Consider the following 16137-nt stretch of genomic DNA (forward strand, 5'->3'; position numbering starts at 1 on the left):
TAAAAAATTAAACCAAACTACAAAATATTAGTTTGATTTGATTTAGGTTTTATTTTAAATGAAAATTAAACTAAATCGAACTACATATATTTTTTAAGTTTAGTTCAAATGATTTTTCAATAAAAAAATTAAACCAAACTACAAAATATTAGTTTGGTTTGATTTGATTTGAATTTTTTTTTAAATGAAAATTAAACTAAACATTAAATCAAATTGAACCAAATTATTATTGGTTTGGTTTGATTTAAATTTTATTTTAAATGAAAATTAAACTAAACTGAACTATATATATTTTTTAAGTTTAATTTGAATGATTTTTTAATAAATAATTAAATCAAACTATAAAATATTAGTTTGATTTGATTTAAATTTTATTTTAAATGAAAATTAAAATAAACCAAACTGTATATATTTTTTAAGTTTAATTGGGATGATTTTTTTAATAAAAAATTAAACCAAGCTGAGCAACCGGCACCCCTACTTCAAACTAATGACTATCTTTTTGTGAATAATAAAACTAATGAGATAATTGCCACCTTCATCTATCTCAATTCTCATCTCCGGGTCGTTTCCAATTAGATTTTCAGCCTTTCAGGGTGCAATTATTCCAAGCATCAAGCTGATCTGCATGTCTTGTAACAACAAAATACATTTCTAATTTTTACACTAACAATAATAAATTAGAATAGGCAATTTTCTAAACTAGTTATGCCTCATCAAATGCTAATAAATTTGTGCTCATCTTTAATCATTTTTAATCATAGGAATTTAGTTGTGATAATATATTGATTAATAGTTTTAACATGACTATAATTCGACAATTCAAATTCATTTTCAAAAATATTTAAATAGCTTGTTTTCTTAGTCGTTTCAGAATGGCCATTCTGAAACCCGCATTATGGAATATTTGTTCTAGAATGACCATTCCCCAAGCCTATTCTAGAACTCAACCCCCCACCATAACCCAAACCCACATCTACCAGAGAGGAATGAAAGAGGAAGCAAGCTGGGAGGAGGAGCAGGATTCTCTAAAGGAGAAAGGTGTTAAGGTTGGAGAGATGTGCTAATTCATTAAGGGTAATAGAGTAATTTCAAGCAAAAGAGGGGGTGGGGAGGGGTAGGATACACATAAGGAGGTGTAGGATTCAAGTCCCTGACTTATGTCCAAACAGTTTAGTGGCCAGTTCAACATTGGAAGGGGAGGATCAAATTATATGTTTCAGATTATTTAAACCTATTTGTTATAATAAATGTTTATTTTAATAAAATAAATAATTTTATATTTTTTATAATATATTTATTTTAATTTCTTTTATTTTTAAAAAAATTCAGTTCTCTATTTATTTTAAGAAAGGATTTGTTTCTTAAAAAAACACTTATAAAAATATTTTTTTTTTTTAAGTTTAAACCTATATGTCTAGCTTACACTAATCATTAACTATTCAATAACTTTTAATTAGATCATTTATGCTCAAAACACTTTGCTTGATTGAAAACACTTTTTACATTGATTCTACAATAAATTATATTAATCCAAAATTATTTAATAATTCATATACTTGAAAATTGATGTAATATTTTTTTAAAAAAAAATTATACAAATATGAATTTAATCGACCCAAACACAATTATTGTTGAAAATAAATTAATTAGTATATTTCTTCACAAAATTATTAGCCGAAATCATCTTTACTTCAATAAATTTAACACTTCTTTCTAAATTTAACACTAAGGATAATGTTAATTAAAAATACTAAATATTGTACAAAGACATTAATTTACTGTGAAAGAAAATGCACATCTTATAAAATGTCATCGCTGAGGTGAATTTATTTTACTTGTTTTAATTGTGAGTGAGCTAGACTGTGGTATTTTCATCCAAGATGTAAATCATGTAATTGATTACCAACTTTCGTAACTTACAAAATTAACTTTCGTACAACATAATGGTTATAATATTATTAGCATTAAAATGAATAATATAACCCAAAAAATTAACATAATGATATTTTTTTATATTCACATAAATAAGAATTATTTAGTTGCAAAAAGATATAAGTGATCTCTATCCTAGACAAAAATGAATAATGTGATTCTCATTTAAAATTTTTACAATTTTTTTCTATATACAGTTATATTTTATATTATATAATTAATATTTAAACTATGATAAAAATAAAGTTTGATGCCGTTATTAAGGACCAACTCATGTCTTTTTTCCTGAAAGGACATAAATTCAATATAATAATTTTATTGGTGAATAATATTTAAATGACACTATAAATATTCTTTGAGAATTCATTTTATTCTTTTCAATTCACCTAAACTTTAACTTATAAAAAAAAATGGACTGTCATAAAAGGTTGGCGTGTGGAAATAGAGGAACGAATGAAGGGGAGGCAAGCCAACGAAGAAACAAACCAACGATACCAGTGAAGGGAGATTCCGCTTATGGTGCAAAGCAAACCAAAACGACGCAGTGTTGCGGTGTTGTGGTGTTGAGAAGATTGTGGAATGGGGTAGGCACCCCCCACCACCCCCACCATCTTGGTCGTTGGTGCGGGCGATCATGGATCATCATCGTCACCCTCATCACACCACCCCTCTCTCCGAGCCCACCACCCCCACCACCCCTCGCCCCACCCTCTTCCTCTCCACCTCCGGCAAGGCCCTCCTCCTCTCCAACTCCAACAAATCCCTCCTCCTCTCCAACTCCAGCAAACGCCTCGACACCCCGAGGAAAAAATATGTCAAGCAAGTCACCGGCCGCCATAACGACACCGAGCTCCACCTCGCCGCGCAGCGCGGCGACGCGGCCTCCGTCCGCCAGATCCTCGCCGAGATCGACTCCATCATGATGGGGAGCTTCGAGTTCGACGCCGAGGTTGCCAGTGTCAGGTCCGCCATCTTTAATGAGGTGAATGAGCTGGGAGAAACCGCCCTCTTCACCGCAGCTGAAAAGGGCCACCTCGACGTCGTAAAGGAGCTCCTCCCTCACACCAGCCACGACGCGCTTTCCTCTAAAAACCGCTCCGGCTTTGACACCTTGCACATTGCCGCTAGCAAAGGTCATCTTGGTACGTACAATTAATAACATGCTCTAACTCACGCACCACCCCTTTCTTTCAAAGGATTTTCGTATCCTCTTTACTTAATCTATGCAATCGTCACGTGCATACTTCCTCCTCATTACCCAAATATAATGATAAGAGAGTTATTATGCTGCCCTTACAATAATACAAGAGTTTTGTTATTGGCTCAATAGTTCAACGACGGATTTAAGTATATCATGCGCTCATCATCCCAATCAAACTTTAACTAGAGTGTGATGCTAATCTATCTATCTATAGCTATCTGATATTTCTAAGAATCTTACGTTACAAATTCTATTATTAGTTGAATACAAAGATGAACCATGCAAATAATTATACTTTGGTAACGCCAAGTGTAATTTTTTTTAAAGAAAATATTGAGATTACTTAATATGCTCTAGATATGATGTAAAGCATATTGATTAAAATTTCATCATTAAGTGTAAAAGTGCACCAATATCTTATGAAACTAGGAGGTATAAGAGAAATCACCTTTATTCATAGTATTGATCAAAGTTTACTTAAGAGGTACGAAATGAAAAAGATGCATTATAAAATGTTTTGCTAGTATTTGAGGGGAATGTGTACGCAGCATTACAACTGTGTATATTTTATTGTGGCAGCCATTGTGCAGGCGCTACTAGACCATGATCCCGGTTTGATTAAGACGTTTGCGCAGTCAAATGCAACTCCTCTAATCTCTGCGGCTACACGAGGGCATGCAGATGTCGTTGAAGAGTTGTTGTCTAGGGATCCTACTCAGTTGGAGATGACTAGGTCCAACGGGAAAAATGCGCTACATTTAGCTGCACGCCAGGGACATGTGAGTGTTGTAAAGATACTACTACGGAAGGATCAACAACTTGCTCGAAGGACTGATAAGAAAGGACAAACTGCGCTACACATGGCTGTCAAAGGGGTTAGTTGTGAAGTGGTGAAGCTGATTCTTGCTGCGGATGCAGCCATTGTCATGCTTCCTGACAAATTTGGCAATACTGCGTTGCATGTAGCCACAAGGAAAAAGAGGACAGAGGTATGTTATCTTCATGCATGTCCTATAGTTTTATGAGCATTGAGGAATGTTAACAACACTTTTTCTCTCAATATTTTTCAATTCACATTATTTTTTTGGGTAGTATCCTATCCTAATTAGGATCTTTGGAATCTAGTCCGATTCGGAAGTATTTCTACAAACTTTATATCCTCACAAATTTTAGTTTTTTGGACTAGTTGAGATTAATCTTTGGTCCGGAATTTTCGACGCAATTAAACTCTTTTGAGACTTAGGCGCACTTAAATTTTTTTCCTTATTCTTTAACAAGACTTAATAAATTTTAATTAATTGAGGAAAATATGTTTGAAAGAGTTATGGTTTTCTATATCTGTTGATATTGTTTGTGAACAACATATATATGTTTGTAGTTATGCTGACTTGCAAAAATTCATGCAGATAGTGCATGAGCTGTTACTTCTACCTGACACCAATGTAAATACCTTGACAAGAGACCACAAGACAGCTCTTGACTTGGCGGAGGGGCTTCCAATATCAGAGGAAATTCTGGAGATCAAAGAGTGTCTCATTCGTTATGGTGCAGTTAAAGCCAATGATCTCAACCAACCAAGGGACGAGCTAAGGAAAACCATGACACAAATCAAGAAAGATGTGTATTTTCAACTGGAACAAGCTCGAAAAACAAACAAGAACGTGAGTGGGATTGCCAATGAGCTACGAAAGCTGCACAGAGCTGGAATCAACAATGCTGCAAACTCAGTAACGGTGGTTGCTGTGCTATTTGCAGCGGTTGCATTTGCAGCAATGTTCACAGTTCCTGGTGGGGACAATGATCAAGGGGTGGCAGTGATGGCACACACTGCGTCTTTCAAGGCCTTCTTCATATCCAATGCAATAGCACTCTTTACATCATTAAGTGTGGTGGTGGTTCAAATCACGATTGTTAGAGGGGAGATAAAGGCTGAAAGAAGGGTTGTGGAGGTGATCAACAAGATGATGTGGTTAGCCTCTGTCTGCACCTCTGTTTCGTTCATTACAGCATCTTATATAGTAGTTGGTCGACGCAGCCAATGGGCTGCAATACTTGTTACCATTGTAGGAGCCGTCGTAATGGGTGGTGTTCTTGGTACCATGACATACTATGTGGTGAAATCCAAACGCTCCCGAAGGATGAGGAAGTTCTCTAAGACAGGAACACAATTGTGTCGCCTTTCAAATTCGGATGATTCGGAAATAAATCCAATCTATGCCATTTGATGTTACTTAATTTGGGACTTTAATGTAAGTTTGATCCTTCTGTTCAATGCTTTTGTATTTATTTTTATTTGGCAGGCATTGAGAAAGGACTCTTAGCTTAATTTGGAGGTTTCATTTTGTTCATAGAGAATGGCTTTTATGTAAGTAAAATGGTTCCTTGTTACTCATTGTTTCAAAGGGAACAATATAAGGAAGCCAAAGTGGTCAGTTACACTGTTTCTTATGAAGGTTGATTTCACATCACACACCAGTTGTCATATATCTAGTATTTGTCAACATTGTTTTTGTAGCTTTTGTTAAAGTGGTCAAAAGCGCGACCATATTTTTGTAAAAGTAATTTTGGCTCAGTTTGAAGTATTGATTGCTATAAAAATCAACTAAACTCCCAATAACATTCATGATAAAGGGGATAAAATATATAGTTTGATTGTTAACAAAATAATTAGCTTTGGGTCTGGTTTTGTAAACAAACGAAATTTGGAAAAAGTCAGCCGTAAGGCTCAAAGGCACTTCACTAACAATAAAGATATGGAGTTTGATTTAAATAAGACAGAAAGTGATAATGAAGAACAATTTAAATTTGATGAAAGAAAGGATGGGAGTAATGTAACTGGCTATGGGTAACACTAATAATGTGAGTTGCTTGGGATCAAGAATTTGAGTTTATTATTAGGGAAAAAGTTGGATTTTTCTCAAATAAGGTTCATGAGCTGTTGTGTAAGCCCCGACTGTTACTGTGGTCATTGGGCCCCAAAATAGGGTTTCAAGCATGCTTGCATTTGAATAACATTTGTCCTAAAGCCATGATTCCTATAACTCGGATTAACCACACTTCTGAATTGCTACTCTAATTTTTCCCCCCTTTTCCACCATCTTTAATTTCTTGACTCTAATTTTGGTCCAGCACGATAAATCTACACCGTAATCCGTATCTTTGTGAATTGTGAGCTATGTCAGAAAAAGGGCAAGGCCGTTTGGGTCACTTTCAAATGCAAACACTAGATGTTGGACTGCGATTGAAGTTATGACTCTTCAGGGTGTTCCACTTGCTGATCTCTTTTTTTTTAAAAAAAAAAAATATACATGGAGGGCCCAAAGGGCCTCACTTGCTGATCTCTTGTGAACTGGAAACTCTAACTTTTTTTTTTTGGTGATACATCAAAAATTAGTTTAGTTCATCTTGTTGGGAATCAAATATTCTCTGTCTGCAAATTAATTTTAGGTACGAATTTGAGAAATCCTGTCTTGGAGACTGCTTACAAATGTGATGCTTGGTTGGTATTATGTAGCTCAAGATTAACAGCTCTAAATTGCAGCAGAGGATCAACCGAAACATAACAACCATGTTCAACTGTTCAGAATTGTTTTATTTAATTCATAAGAAAAGGAAGTTTACAACAATTCCCATACCCTGTAAACCAACTAAGATAGACCTGCCTGTTGATAACTGGTCAGAATTTTTGTTAAGTATCAGAACTCAGGTGGTAAAAATTAGCATTAGAATAAAAATTTCTGCAGAAGATCATTTCTAATATTATCATAGAAATTAAACTCATTAACAAATTGATTATGTAGAACAATTTATGATTAAATAGTCGTGCATGTCTCTTTATACAATTAGTATATAGACTGTTTACTCATAAATTATAAATGTATTCCGCTACCAATGTTTGGTATAAATTTTGACAAATGTTGGTGGGTGTTGTAGCTAGTAAGGAAGACTGAGTCAAAGAGAGTGTGAAAGGTAAGGGAGCAAAGAGACAAAAGGAGGAATAGTGATTTGGCAAGTGGGATTGAGATTGAAGCAATGCCGTGGTGGTCTCAAACACCCACACAGCGATTCGTGTCTGTGTCACCAAACCAAAGGACCATAAACCCCCTCTGAGTCACTAGCTGCCGCCCATGCCACCACTCTCTCTGATCAAATTACTTCCTCAATTACACATGCTTAACCGTCTCTACTTTAATCATTTTCCTTTCCTTTTTTCTTTAATAAAACATTTCTTTTTATGTCTTTTCATTGTTTTCTATATTTTTGGATGCAATCAAGACGACTTCTAAGGTGAAAAACTGTTTTGTGTCCCAAGTAAGAAAACTTTTCAAGACAGTTGGATGAAGATAATCTAACCGACAGTAGTAGTGTTTCTTAACCGGTGGATTAAGCATTAATGATGATGGTTAAGAAGAAAATTAATGTTTTTTTATTTTATTTTTATATTTCATGTGTATATCTCAGCTAAGACAAGTGTCTTTCCATGTGGACGCACAATGTGGTGTAGGATTTAGCATATGTTTGGTACCACAGAAATATTCAAAAAATTGTGGGCCCTACTGCTGCAATTTTCTTTGCTAAAATGAGCAAATTTGAAGTGAAAAATACATGTTTATCCGTTTTGCCAATAAAGTCCCTCCTTTTTAGTTTTTAACCGGTTGCATGTGGTGTTACTGGAAGAGTTGGACACGTATTGTAAGTTACTCGATAGAACATTTTTTTTTTCTTTTTTCCTTTTTCCTTTTCTAATAATTAAAAGATCTAATTTGAACGTTTTAAAATTTAAAAACCAAATTGATGTATTTTAAATGATTTAAGTACAAATCAATAACTAAGTCTTTTTGTAACATTGAATTTTTAATTTGCAACTCTATGCCCACGGGGAAGTGGGCCAAATTTTATAAAGAAAATCATATCCAGTTTTCTTTTTACAATGATAATATTGATGTTTAAATCTTAGACTTCATCCATATTATTTTAACCCCTTGTTTAAACCGACCTTAGAAAATCATATCCACTAACACCAGCAAACAATAAAAACATGTATACTTCTACTTTTAGATAGTGATTTTTATTTTTTTAATACAGTTCTATTCTTCTATTCCTACGTACCTTTTTATACATATATAAAAACATGTATAAAAAATTTATAGCTGAGTATTGTTTTTTACACTCTAACTGCATACTTTTTATTAATACAGTATTTGTTATTTTTCTTTTTCTCGCATATAATATATTTTTATATTATTATTACTTATCATTTACACTTTTTTTCTCTTTTATTATTATTTTCCCTGCAGTTGCAAATTAGCGGTTAGTTATCACGGATCATTTCTGTTTAATTAATTGTGCGAGTTAATGTTATTTGTATAACCAAAATGGTTTTTGTAAACCCAAAATATTAGTTCACACTTAGTGGAAAAGAGATAAAAGAAAAAATATATAAATATAATAAATAATATAACACAATATAGATAGAAAAATAGAAAGAAATAACAAGTATTAATTAGGTGTTTAGAAAAATAGGATCTTTATAAATCATTGTTCTTTGTATAAACAAAGTAGCAAACAACTACGAGCTATAAATTTTACTCGTTTTAGTTTGCAGACGGATATTTTTGAATCCGTGCCAAATTGGTAAAAATTAAATTTCTTAAAAAAAAAATATGTGTAATGAATTTGAACAGTATTAGATTCCATCATCTTAAATAAAATGATTAAAAGGAGAGAAGCAGCGACCAATTTGTTTTCTGACAAAATTGATTCATCAGAAAGTCAATAGATAGTTAGCAATGTATGATATATGAAATGTGAAGTTGAGCACATTGTATGCAAAGTTGAAACCGGCAAACTCGGCCTAACTCGTGTCGTGCATTTTCTTTTTCCGCGTTTGCTCCATTCTTTCATTGTTCTTCTGTCTCTTAATTATTTTCTATCTCTAAGTACTTACACAAAGGGGTAACCTTTTTCCTCCGTTGAACACGGTGGAGAAGGTTTCTCAACTGCCTTTTCACACCTCAACTTCCCGCGTTCTTCACTTGCTTCTCGAACTTCTTCCTTTTTGAAGTTATTAATTAATACTAGTTTCTTATTCGGTTTCTAGATGTCTTAGGAACAGGAGCACAGCAAACCACCCCTCTCTTTCAAAGCACAACCTAAGATGTCTTGTTCTTGATTTCTTGGTTAGTTGTTGTTTTTTCTTTTCCACTTTAATTAATTGTTGCTTACCCATTTATTGAATTGATTTCCTTTTTTTGTTTCAAAAGATCAACAACTTCAATTCCCCAATATTTTTGTAGATTTGTTGAATCCATATTGCCTCCCCCTTTAAAAAAAAGGTTTTTGCTTTGAATTAAATTTTGGTTCCTATTGCTTACTCTTGATTTTTTATTTTTTTATTTTTATGTAGCTATCTCAAATTGCCTCTACAAGCAAGAAGAAGTGGAGTCTGATTGAACGCTGAAGTGGTCAGAATGTGTTTTGAAATCAAGTGGACCTTGAGTGCTTACCTTAATGTACAATTTTGAATTGCCTTGGTGAATTGATACAAGTGGGAGGCAATCAATAGTTGTAACTTGGATACTCTTAAAGAAATGTAAACTTGATAAGTTGGAGCTCCATCATAGTAGTAAAGATACACTCCAAAGATGATGAAGAAACAATTAACAGGTATACGGGGAGATTCTCCCCTGCAATCGGCAATCCGAGCTGGAAATTTAGAATTGGTTCTGGAAATCATCTCTCAGAGTCCAGAGGAAGAATTAAAGGAGTTGCTTTCAAAACAAAACAACTCTTGTGAAACTGCCTTATATGTTGCTGCTGAAAATGGTCATCTTGATATACTCAAGGAATTGATTAGATACCATGATATTGGGTTGGCCAGCTTCAAAGCTAGAAATGGATTTGATGCATTCCACATTGCTGCTAAAAATGGACACTTGGGTAAGTCTCTTTAATTTGCTAAAAATGGACACTTGGGTAAGTCTCTTTAATTTTCTTGAAATGGGTAGGTGTAGGATCCTTACTAGGTCACTACGTATTGTATATTGGTCCATGTGACTTTTTTATACCAATCCTGCCTAGGGTAGCTTTGCTATTCTTAGCCGGTCCCAAGCCCGGATAAAAGGAGAGGGTTGTGTTAGGCTTTCGACAGCCAACGTTAAACTTTGTCGAATCTCTATGACATGGATCAATTACGTAATAATGTGAATGCTAGGTCGTTGCCCGGAAGCAACGCGCTGTATGGCTCGAGTACAGTGTCAAAAGAGCAAGGGCCGCTGCATCGCCGCCCGGATGTAGTGAAAAGTAAGCAAGGGTTCCCACATTTTCGTGAACGGGTGTGGGTAAAGAAGCTAGTTCATGACAGGAGGATTCGCTTTGGTACATGGAATATAGGCACACTTACTGGAAAATCTATGGAAATAGTGGATGTTATGGTGAGGAGGAAGATCAATTTTATGTGCCTACAAGAAACTAAGTGGACAGGTGAAAAAGCGAAAGAATTAGACAACTCGGGATTTAAGCTGTGGTATACGGGAAAAATCAGATCAAGAAATGGGGTAGGGATTATTGTGGACAAGGAGTGGAAGAAGGATGTCGTGGATGTAAGAAGAGTAGGAGATCGTATCATAGTCTTAAAATTGGTAGTGGGACAGGACACCTTTAATGTTATTAGTGGGTACGCACCTCAGGTTGGGTTAGCAGAACATTTTAAGGTAAAATTTTGGGAGGATCTAGAAGGGGTACTTCAGGATATACCCCAAGGAGAGAAAGTTTTCCTAGGAGGGGATCTCAATGGACATGTAGGTAGCGTGGCTAGAGGTTTTGAGGGGATGCATGGGGGTTTTGGCCTAGGGGAGATGAATGAGGAGGGTAAATCCATCTTGGAGTTTTCGGAGGCTTTGGATCTTTCTATAGCCAATACATGGTTTAAGAAAAGAGAGGAACATCTTATCACTTACAAAAGTGGAGGAACATGTTCTCAGATAGATTTCTTCCTTATCAGGAAGCCTGATAGGAAGTATTGCTTGAACTGTAAAGTTATCCCGGGAGAGAGCTTGACTACCCAACATAGAGTTTTGGTTATGGATGTAAGAATTAGAGATAGGGCAAAGAGAAGAAGTCCTATGGTAGCACCAAGGATCAAATGGTGGCACTTGAAGGGTGAGAAACAAGGAATCTTCCAACAAAAGATATGGGAGGGTTGGTGTGGTTAATCACAAGGAAGTGCAAATGATATGTGGAACAAGATGTCCCAAGAGATTATTAAAGTGGCTAAAGAGACGTTGGGTGAATCTAGAGGTTTTGGACCTAGGGGTAAAGAATCGTGGTGGTGGAATGAAAATGTTCAGAGCAAAGTTAGAGTAAAAAAGGAGTGTTTCAAGGAGTGGTCTAGGTGTAGAAATTCTGAAACTTGGGATAAGTATAAGATAGCTAGAAATGAAACCAAAAAGGCGGTAAGTGAGGCAAGAGCCCAAGCTTTTGACGGACTATACCAAGCTCTAGGAACCAGGGATGGAGAAAGATCTATATATAGGCTTGCTAAGAGTAGAGAGAGGAAGACTAGAGATTTGGATCAAGTAAAGTGTGTTAAGGATGAAGAAGGAAAAGTCTTAGTGCATGAAAAAGATATCAAGGAAAGGTGGAAGACGTATTTCCACAACTTATTTAATGATGGATATGGATATGACTCTAGCAGTCTAGACACAAGAGAAGAGGACCGGAACTATAAGTACTATCGTCGGATTCAGAAACAGGAAGTAAAGGAAGCGTTGAAAAGAATGAGTAATGGTAAGGCGGTGGGGCCAGACAACATACCTATTGAAGTGTGGAAAACTCTTGGAGATAGAGGTCTTGAGTGGCTCACCGAACTCTTTAACGAAATTATGAGGTCAAAACGCATGCTGGAGGAATGGAGGAGAAGCACGTTAGTGCCAATCTATAAGAACAAGGGGGATATACAAAATTGTGCAAATTATAGGGGAATCAAGCTCATGAGTCATACCATGAAATTATGGGAAAGAGTGATCGAACGGAGATTAAGAAAGGAGACTCAAGTTACTGAGAATCAATTTGGTTTCATGCACGGCGGGTGATGGAGCAATATCGCATGGCCCAACAAGACTTGCACTTGATTTTTATTGATTTGGAGAAAGCGTATGATAGAGTGCCTAGAGAGATTCTGTGGAAAGCTCTAGAGAAGAAAGGGGTTAGGGTTGCATATATTCGAGCTATCCAAGATATGTATGATAGGGTATCGACTAGTGTTAGGACACAGGGTGGAGAGTCAGACGATTTTCCCATCACAATTGGTTTACATCAAGGGTCAACCCTTAGCCCCTACCTTTTTACCTTAATTCTGGATGTCCTCACGGAACAAATCCAAGAGATAGCGCCGAGATGCATGCTTTTTGCAGATGACATAGTCCTCCTTGGAGAGTCGAGGGAGGAGTTGAATGAGAGGTTGAAAACTTGGAGACGAGCTCTAGAAACACATGGCTTTCGCCTAAGCAGAAGCAAATCGGAGTATATGGAATGTAAGTTCAACAAAAGAAGGAGGGTTTCTAACTCAGAGGTGAAAATAGGAGACCATATTATCCCTCAAGTCACATGGTTTAAATATCTTGGGTCTGTAATACAGGATGATGGGGAAATTGAAGGGGATGTGAATCATCGCATTCAAGCACGATGGATGAAATGGAGAAAAGCTTCGGGGGTGTTATGTGATGCAAAGGTACCGATCAAGCTAAAGGGAAAGTTTTATCGGACTGCGGTAAGACCGGCGATTTTGTACGGAACAGAATGTTGGGCGGTCAAGAGCCAACATGAGAATAAAGTAGGTGTAGCGGAGATGAGGATGTTGCGGTGGATGTGTGGTAAGACTCGACAGGATAAAATTAGAAACGAAGCTATTAGAGAGGGGGTTGGAGTAGCGCCTATTGTAGAGAAGATGGTGGAAAATAGACTTAGGTGGTTTGGGCATGTAGAGAGAAGACCGGTAGACTCTGTAGTGAGGAGAGTAGACCAGATGGAGAGAAGACAAACAATTCGAGACAGAGGAAGACCCAAAAAGACTATAAGAGAGGTTATCAAAAAGGATCTCGAACTTAATGATTTGGATAGAAGTATGGTACTTGATAGAACATTATGACGGAAGTTGATCCATGTAGCCGACCCCACCTAGTGGGATAAGGCGTTGTTGTTGTTGTGACTTTTTTATACCAGGGTGTTTGCTAAAACCATTTGAGTATACCTGTACTTTTGCACTAATTTAACTTCATCTTGATGAATGCTATGCTACATATCTTAAGTCTTTGCTCAATTTGTGAAAGAAACTTGGTTATGTATTGATTTGATACCCAACAATATGTATTTCTCAATGATTTAAGTACTTTTTCCTCCCTTCAAATTTGCCAGAATCTTTATGTCTGTTAGAATTTTAGGTTTCCAATAGACTCTTATTTATTGATTACCTAAATTATAATTTTATTATCAATTTAAATTTGGAATTTGTCTAAGTGATTTTCACTTTTATTGGTTTGCAGAGATATTGAAAGTCCTCATGGAGGCCTTTCCTGAAATTTCAATGACTGTTGATCTGTCGAACACTACTGTGTTGCATACTGCTGCAGCACAAGGACACATTGAGGTAGTAAATTTTCTCTTGGAAAAAGGTAATAGCCTGGTAACTATTGCAAAAAGCAATGGGAAAACTGTGTTGCATTCTTCTGCAAGAAATGGCTACATGGAGGTTGTCAAGGCCCTTGTGAGCAAAGAACCAGAAATTGCAATGAGAATTGATAAAAAGGGGCAGACAGCACTCCATATGGCAGTTAAAGGACAGAATCTTGAGTTGGTGGATGAGCTCGTGAAATTGAATCCATCTTTGGCCAATATGGTGGATACCAAGGGGAACACTGCACTGCATATAGCAACCCGGAAGGGTCGTCTACAGGTAAAAAAACTGCTTTCCTTTTCTGTTTTCTTTCTTAAGAAAGTAACTGATAATGTATTGTTCTATGTCAACTGAACTTGTGCTTTTTATTTTAGACATTAGATTCTAGAGTTCCTCATCATCCAAGACTATGAACAACAAAATAGATTTCTTTATTAGCTCCAGAATACTAATATACTATGTTTCTGTGATACTTCAGAAATGGTCTGGTTTTACTAACATTGATTAACAGATAGTAATTAAAATTTAAATTGGAGATTATTTCAAAGGTAGATGCTTGTCTTTCTTGTGTCCTGGTTAGTATAAGAGAAATGAACTTCAAAGTTTAAACTTACTTATTCAGCGCCTGTGGTGGCTGTGCACTGTGTCACTAGTGTCATACATGTGAGCATAATCAATTGATATGGTAAACTGAGGGGGCAAAAATCTAATAACTTGTACAAACTGCTTTTTTTTGTTTGTTACTTAAGTTTTACGTTGTTTTTAAATTTTAATACCCTCAACAATTTGCCCTGGTCCTTGCTTAACTTCTTCTGAATTGATTAGCTTCAGCTGTTTGATTATGTTCTGCAACCATAGCAAGTAAACTTAATGCTTTTGCACTAATCTTGCAGGTTGTTCAGAAGTTACTAGATTGCAGAGAAATAAACACAGATGTTATCAACAAATCTGGAGAAACTGCTTTAGATACTGCAGAGAAAAATGGTCGTTTGGAAATTGCCAACTTTCTGCAACATCATGGAGCTCAAAGTGCCAAGTCCATCAAGTCACCTACTACAAACACGGCCCTTGAGCTCAAACAAACAGTGAGTGACATAAAAAGTGGGGTTCATAACCAGCTGGAACACACAATTAAAACGCAAAGACGTATGCAAGGTATAGCGAAGCGAATCAACAAAATGCACACTGAGGGGCTTAACAATGCGATCAACTCCAACATTGTTGTTGCTGTCCTTATTGCAACAGTTGCTTTTGCTGCCATATTTAATGTCCCGGGCCAGTATCCTGAGAAACCAAGTGAACTCTCTCCTGGAATGTCTCCTGGGGAAGCATATATTGCTCCAGATATTGGATTCATGATATTCATAATCTTTGATTCTACTGCCCTCTTCATATCATTGGCTGTTGTGATTGTCCAAACATCAGTGGTTGTTATTGAGAGGAAAGCAAAGAGACAAATGATGGCAGTTATAAATAAGTTGATGTGGGTTGCATGTGTGCTGATTTCTGTGGCATTTATTGCAATGTCATACATAATTGTTGGGGATCATAAAGAGTTGGCTATAGCAGCCACAGCTCTAGGAACAGTGATTATGGCAGCTACTTTAGGAACACTCTGTTATTGGGTGATTGCTCATCGCCTTGAGGCCTCAAGATTGCGAAGTCTTAGGACAACAATGAGCAGTAGGCAGTCAATGTCTATGTCAATGATGTCAGGATCAGAGAATGAGTATAAGACAGTGTATGCAATATAACTTTGATTTCTACCATTTCAGAGTTCTCCCTCCTTTTTTGGCCAGTTACACTAACATTGTAGGTGTTTGTTGCTTAGTAAAACAAACATTAACTAATGCAACAAAAGCATGCCTTTGCAGAACATAGGCAAAAGATGTAATCATAGTCCACTTGATAAGTGAATGTTATTCTAAATTGAAAGTATTGGATCATCATGCCTATTTTAGGTATTTTCACATTAGCTTCATCAGAATTTGAATATTATACAAATTTACTGTTTGTCTATGTCCTATATCACAGAATTTTATTTAGATGAAACTATTATGGCTTGCCATTAATGAGTAACTAGTATTTCTTTTGTAAACTGATTTTATGAATTTCTATTTTAGAAGAGAACGAAGAGATCACGGCCCCTACCAAAAAAGAAAAAGGAAGAGAGTGAAGTCGATCTACTTCAGCCTTTTAGTCATATCAAATGAAATTTTTATTATTATGATTCATTAGTATGAATAAGGCTACTTACTTTGGACACCTGGTTTGTGTGTATATAATAAACCAAAGAATAAAAAGGAAAAAGTAAACAGAAAGTTTTGCT

The 16137-nt window shown here is 35.9% G+C and overlaps 2 protein-coding genes across 2 annotated transcripts; both read left to right on the forward strand.

Moving 5' to 3' along the window:
- Positions 1-2439: 2439 nt before the first annotated feature.
- LOC100801840 (ankyrin repeat-containing protein ITN1) lies at positions 2440-5622 on the forward strand. The gene is made up of 3 exons (XM_003520584.5): positions 2440-3077; positions 3716-4125; positions 4543-5622. Exons 1-3 carry the CDS (start codon positions 2570-2572, stop codon positions 5359-5361), a joined length of 1737 nt encoding a protein of 578 aa, XP_003520632.1. The 5' UTR covers positions 2440-2569; the 3' UTR covers positions 5362-5622.
- Positions 5623-8827: 3205 nt separating this feature from the next.
- Positions 8828-15778, forward strand: LOC100802370 (ankyrin repeat-containing protein At5g02620). The gene is made up of 5 exons (XM_006576926.3): positions 8828-8997; positions 9237-9315; positions 9543-10075; positions 13678-14087; positions 14702-15778. Exons 3-5 carry the CDS (start codon positions 9781-9783, stop codon positions 15560-15562), a joined length of 1566 nt encoding a protein of 521 aa, XP_006576989.1. The 5' UTR covers positions 8828-8997; positions 9237-9315; positions 9543-9780; the 3' UTR covers positions 15563-15778.
- Positions 15779-16137: the final 359 nt, after the last annotated feature.

This window comes from Glycine max, chromosome 3, assembly GCF_000004515.6.
Source record: "Glycine max cultivar Williams 82 chromosome 3, Glycine_max_v4.0, whole genome shotgun sequence".
Classification (NCBI taxonomy): domain Eukaryota; kingdom Viridiplantae; phylum Streptophyta; class Magnoliopsida; order Fabales; family Fabaceae; genus Glycine; species Glycine max.

Coding starts and splice junctions, on each gene's coding strand:
- LOC100801840 (XM_003520584.5), top strand. CDS start 2,570: ATGGATCATCATCGTCACCCTCATCACACCACCCCTCTCTCCGAGCCC. Junction 3,078..3,715: donor CGCTAGCAAAGGTCATCTTG/GTACGTACAATT, acceptor TTATTGTGGCAG/CCATTGTGCAGGCGCTACTA. Junction 4,126..4,542: donor CAAGGAAAAAGAGGACAGAG/GTATGTTATCTT, acceptor AAATTCATGCAG/ATAGTGCATGAGCTGTTACT.
- LOC100802370 (XM_006576926.3), top strand. CDS start 9,781: ATGATGAAGAAACAATTAACAGGTATACGGGGAGATTCTCCCCTGCAA. Junction 10,076..13,677: donor TGCTAAAAATGGACACTTGG/GTAAGTCTCTTT, acceptor ATTGGTTTGCAG/AGATATTGAAAGTCCTCATG. Junction 14,088..14,701: donor CCCGGAAGGGTCGTCTACAG/GTAAAAAAACTG, acceptor CTAATCTTGCAG/GTTGTTCAGAAGTTACTAGA.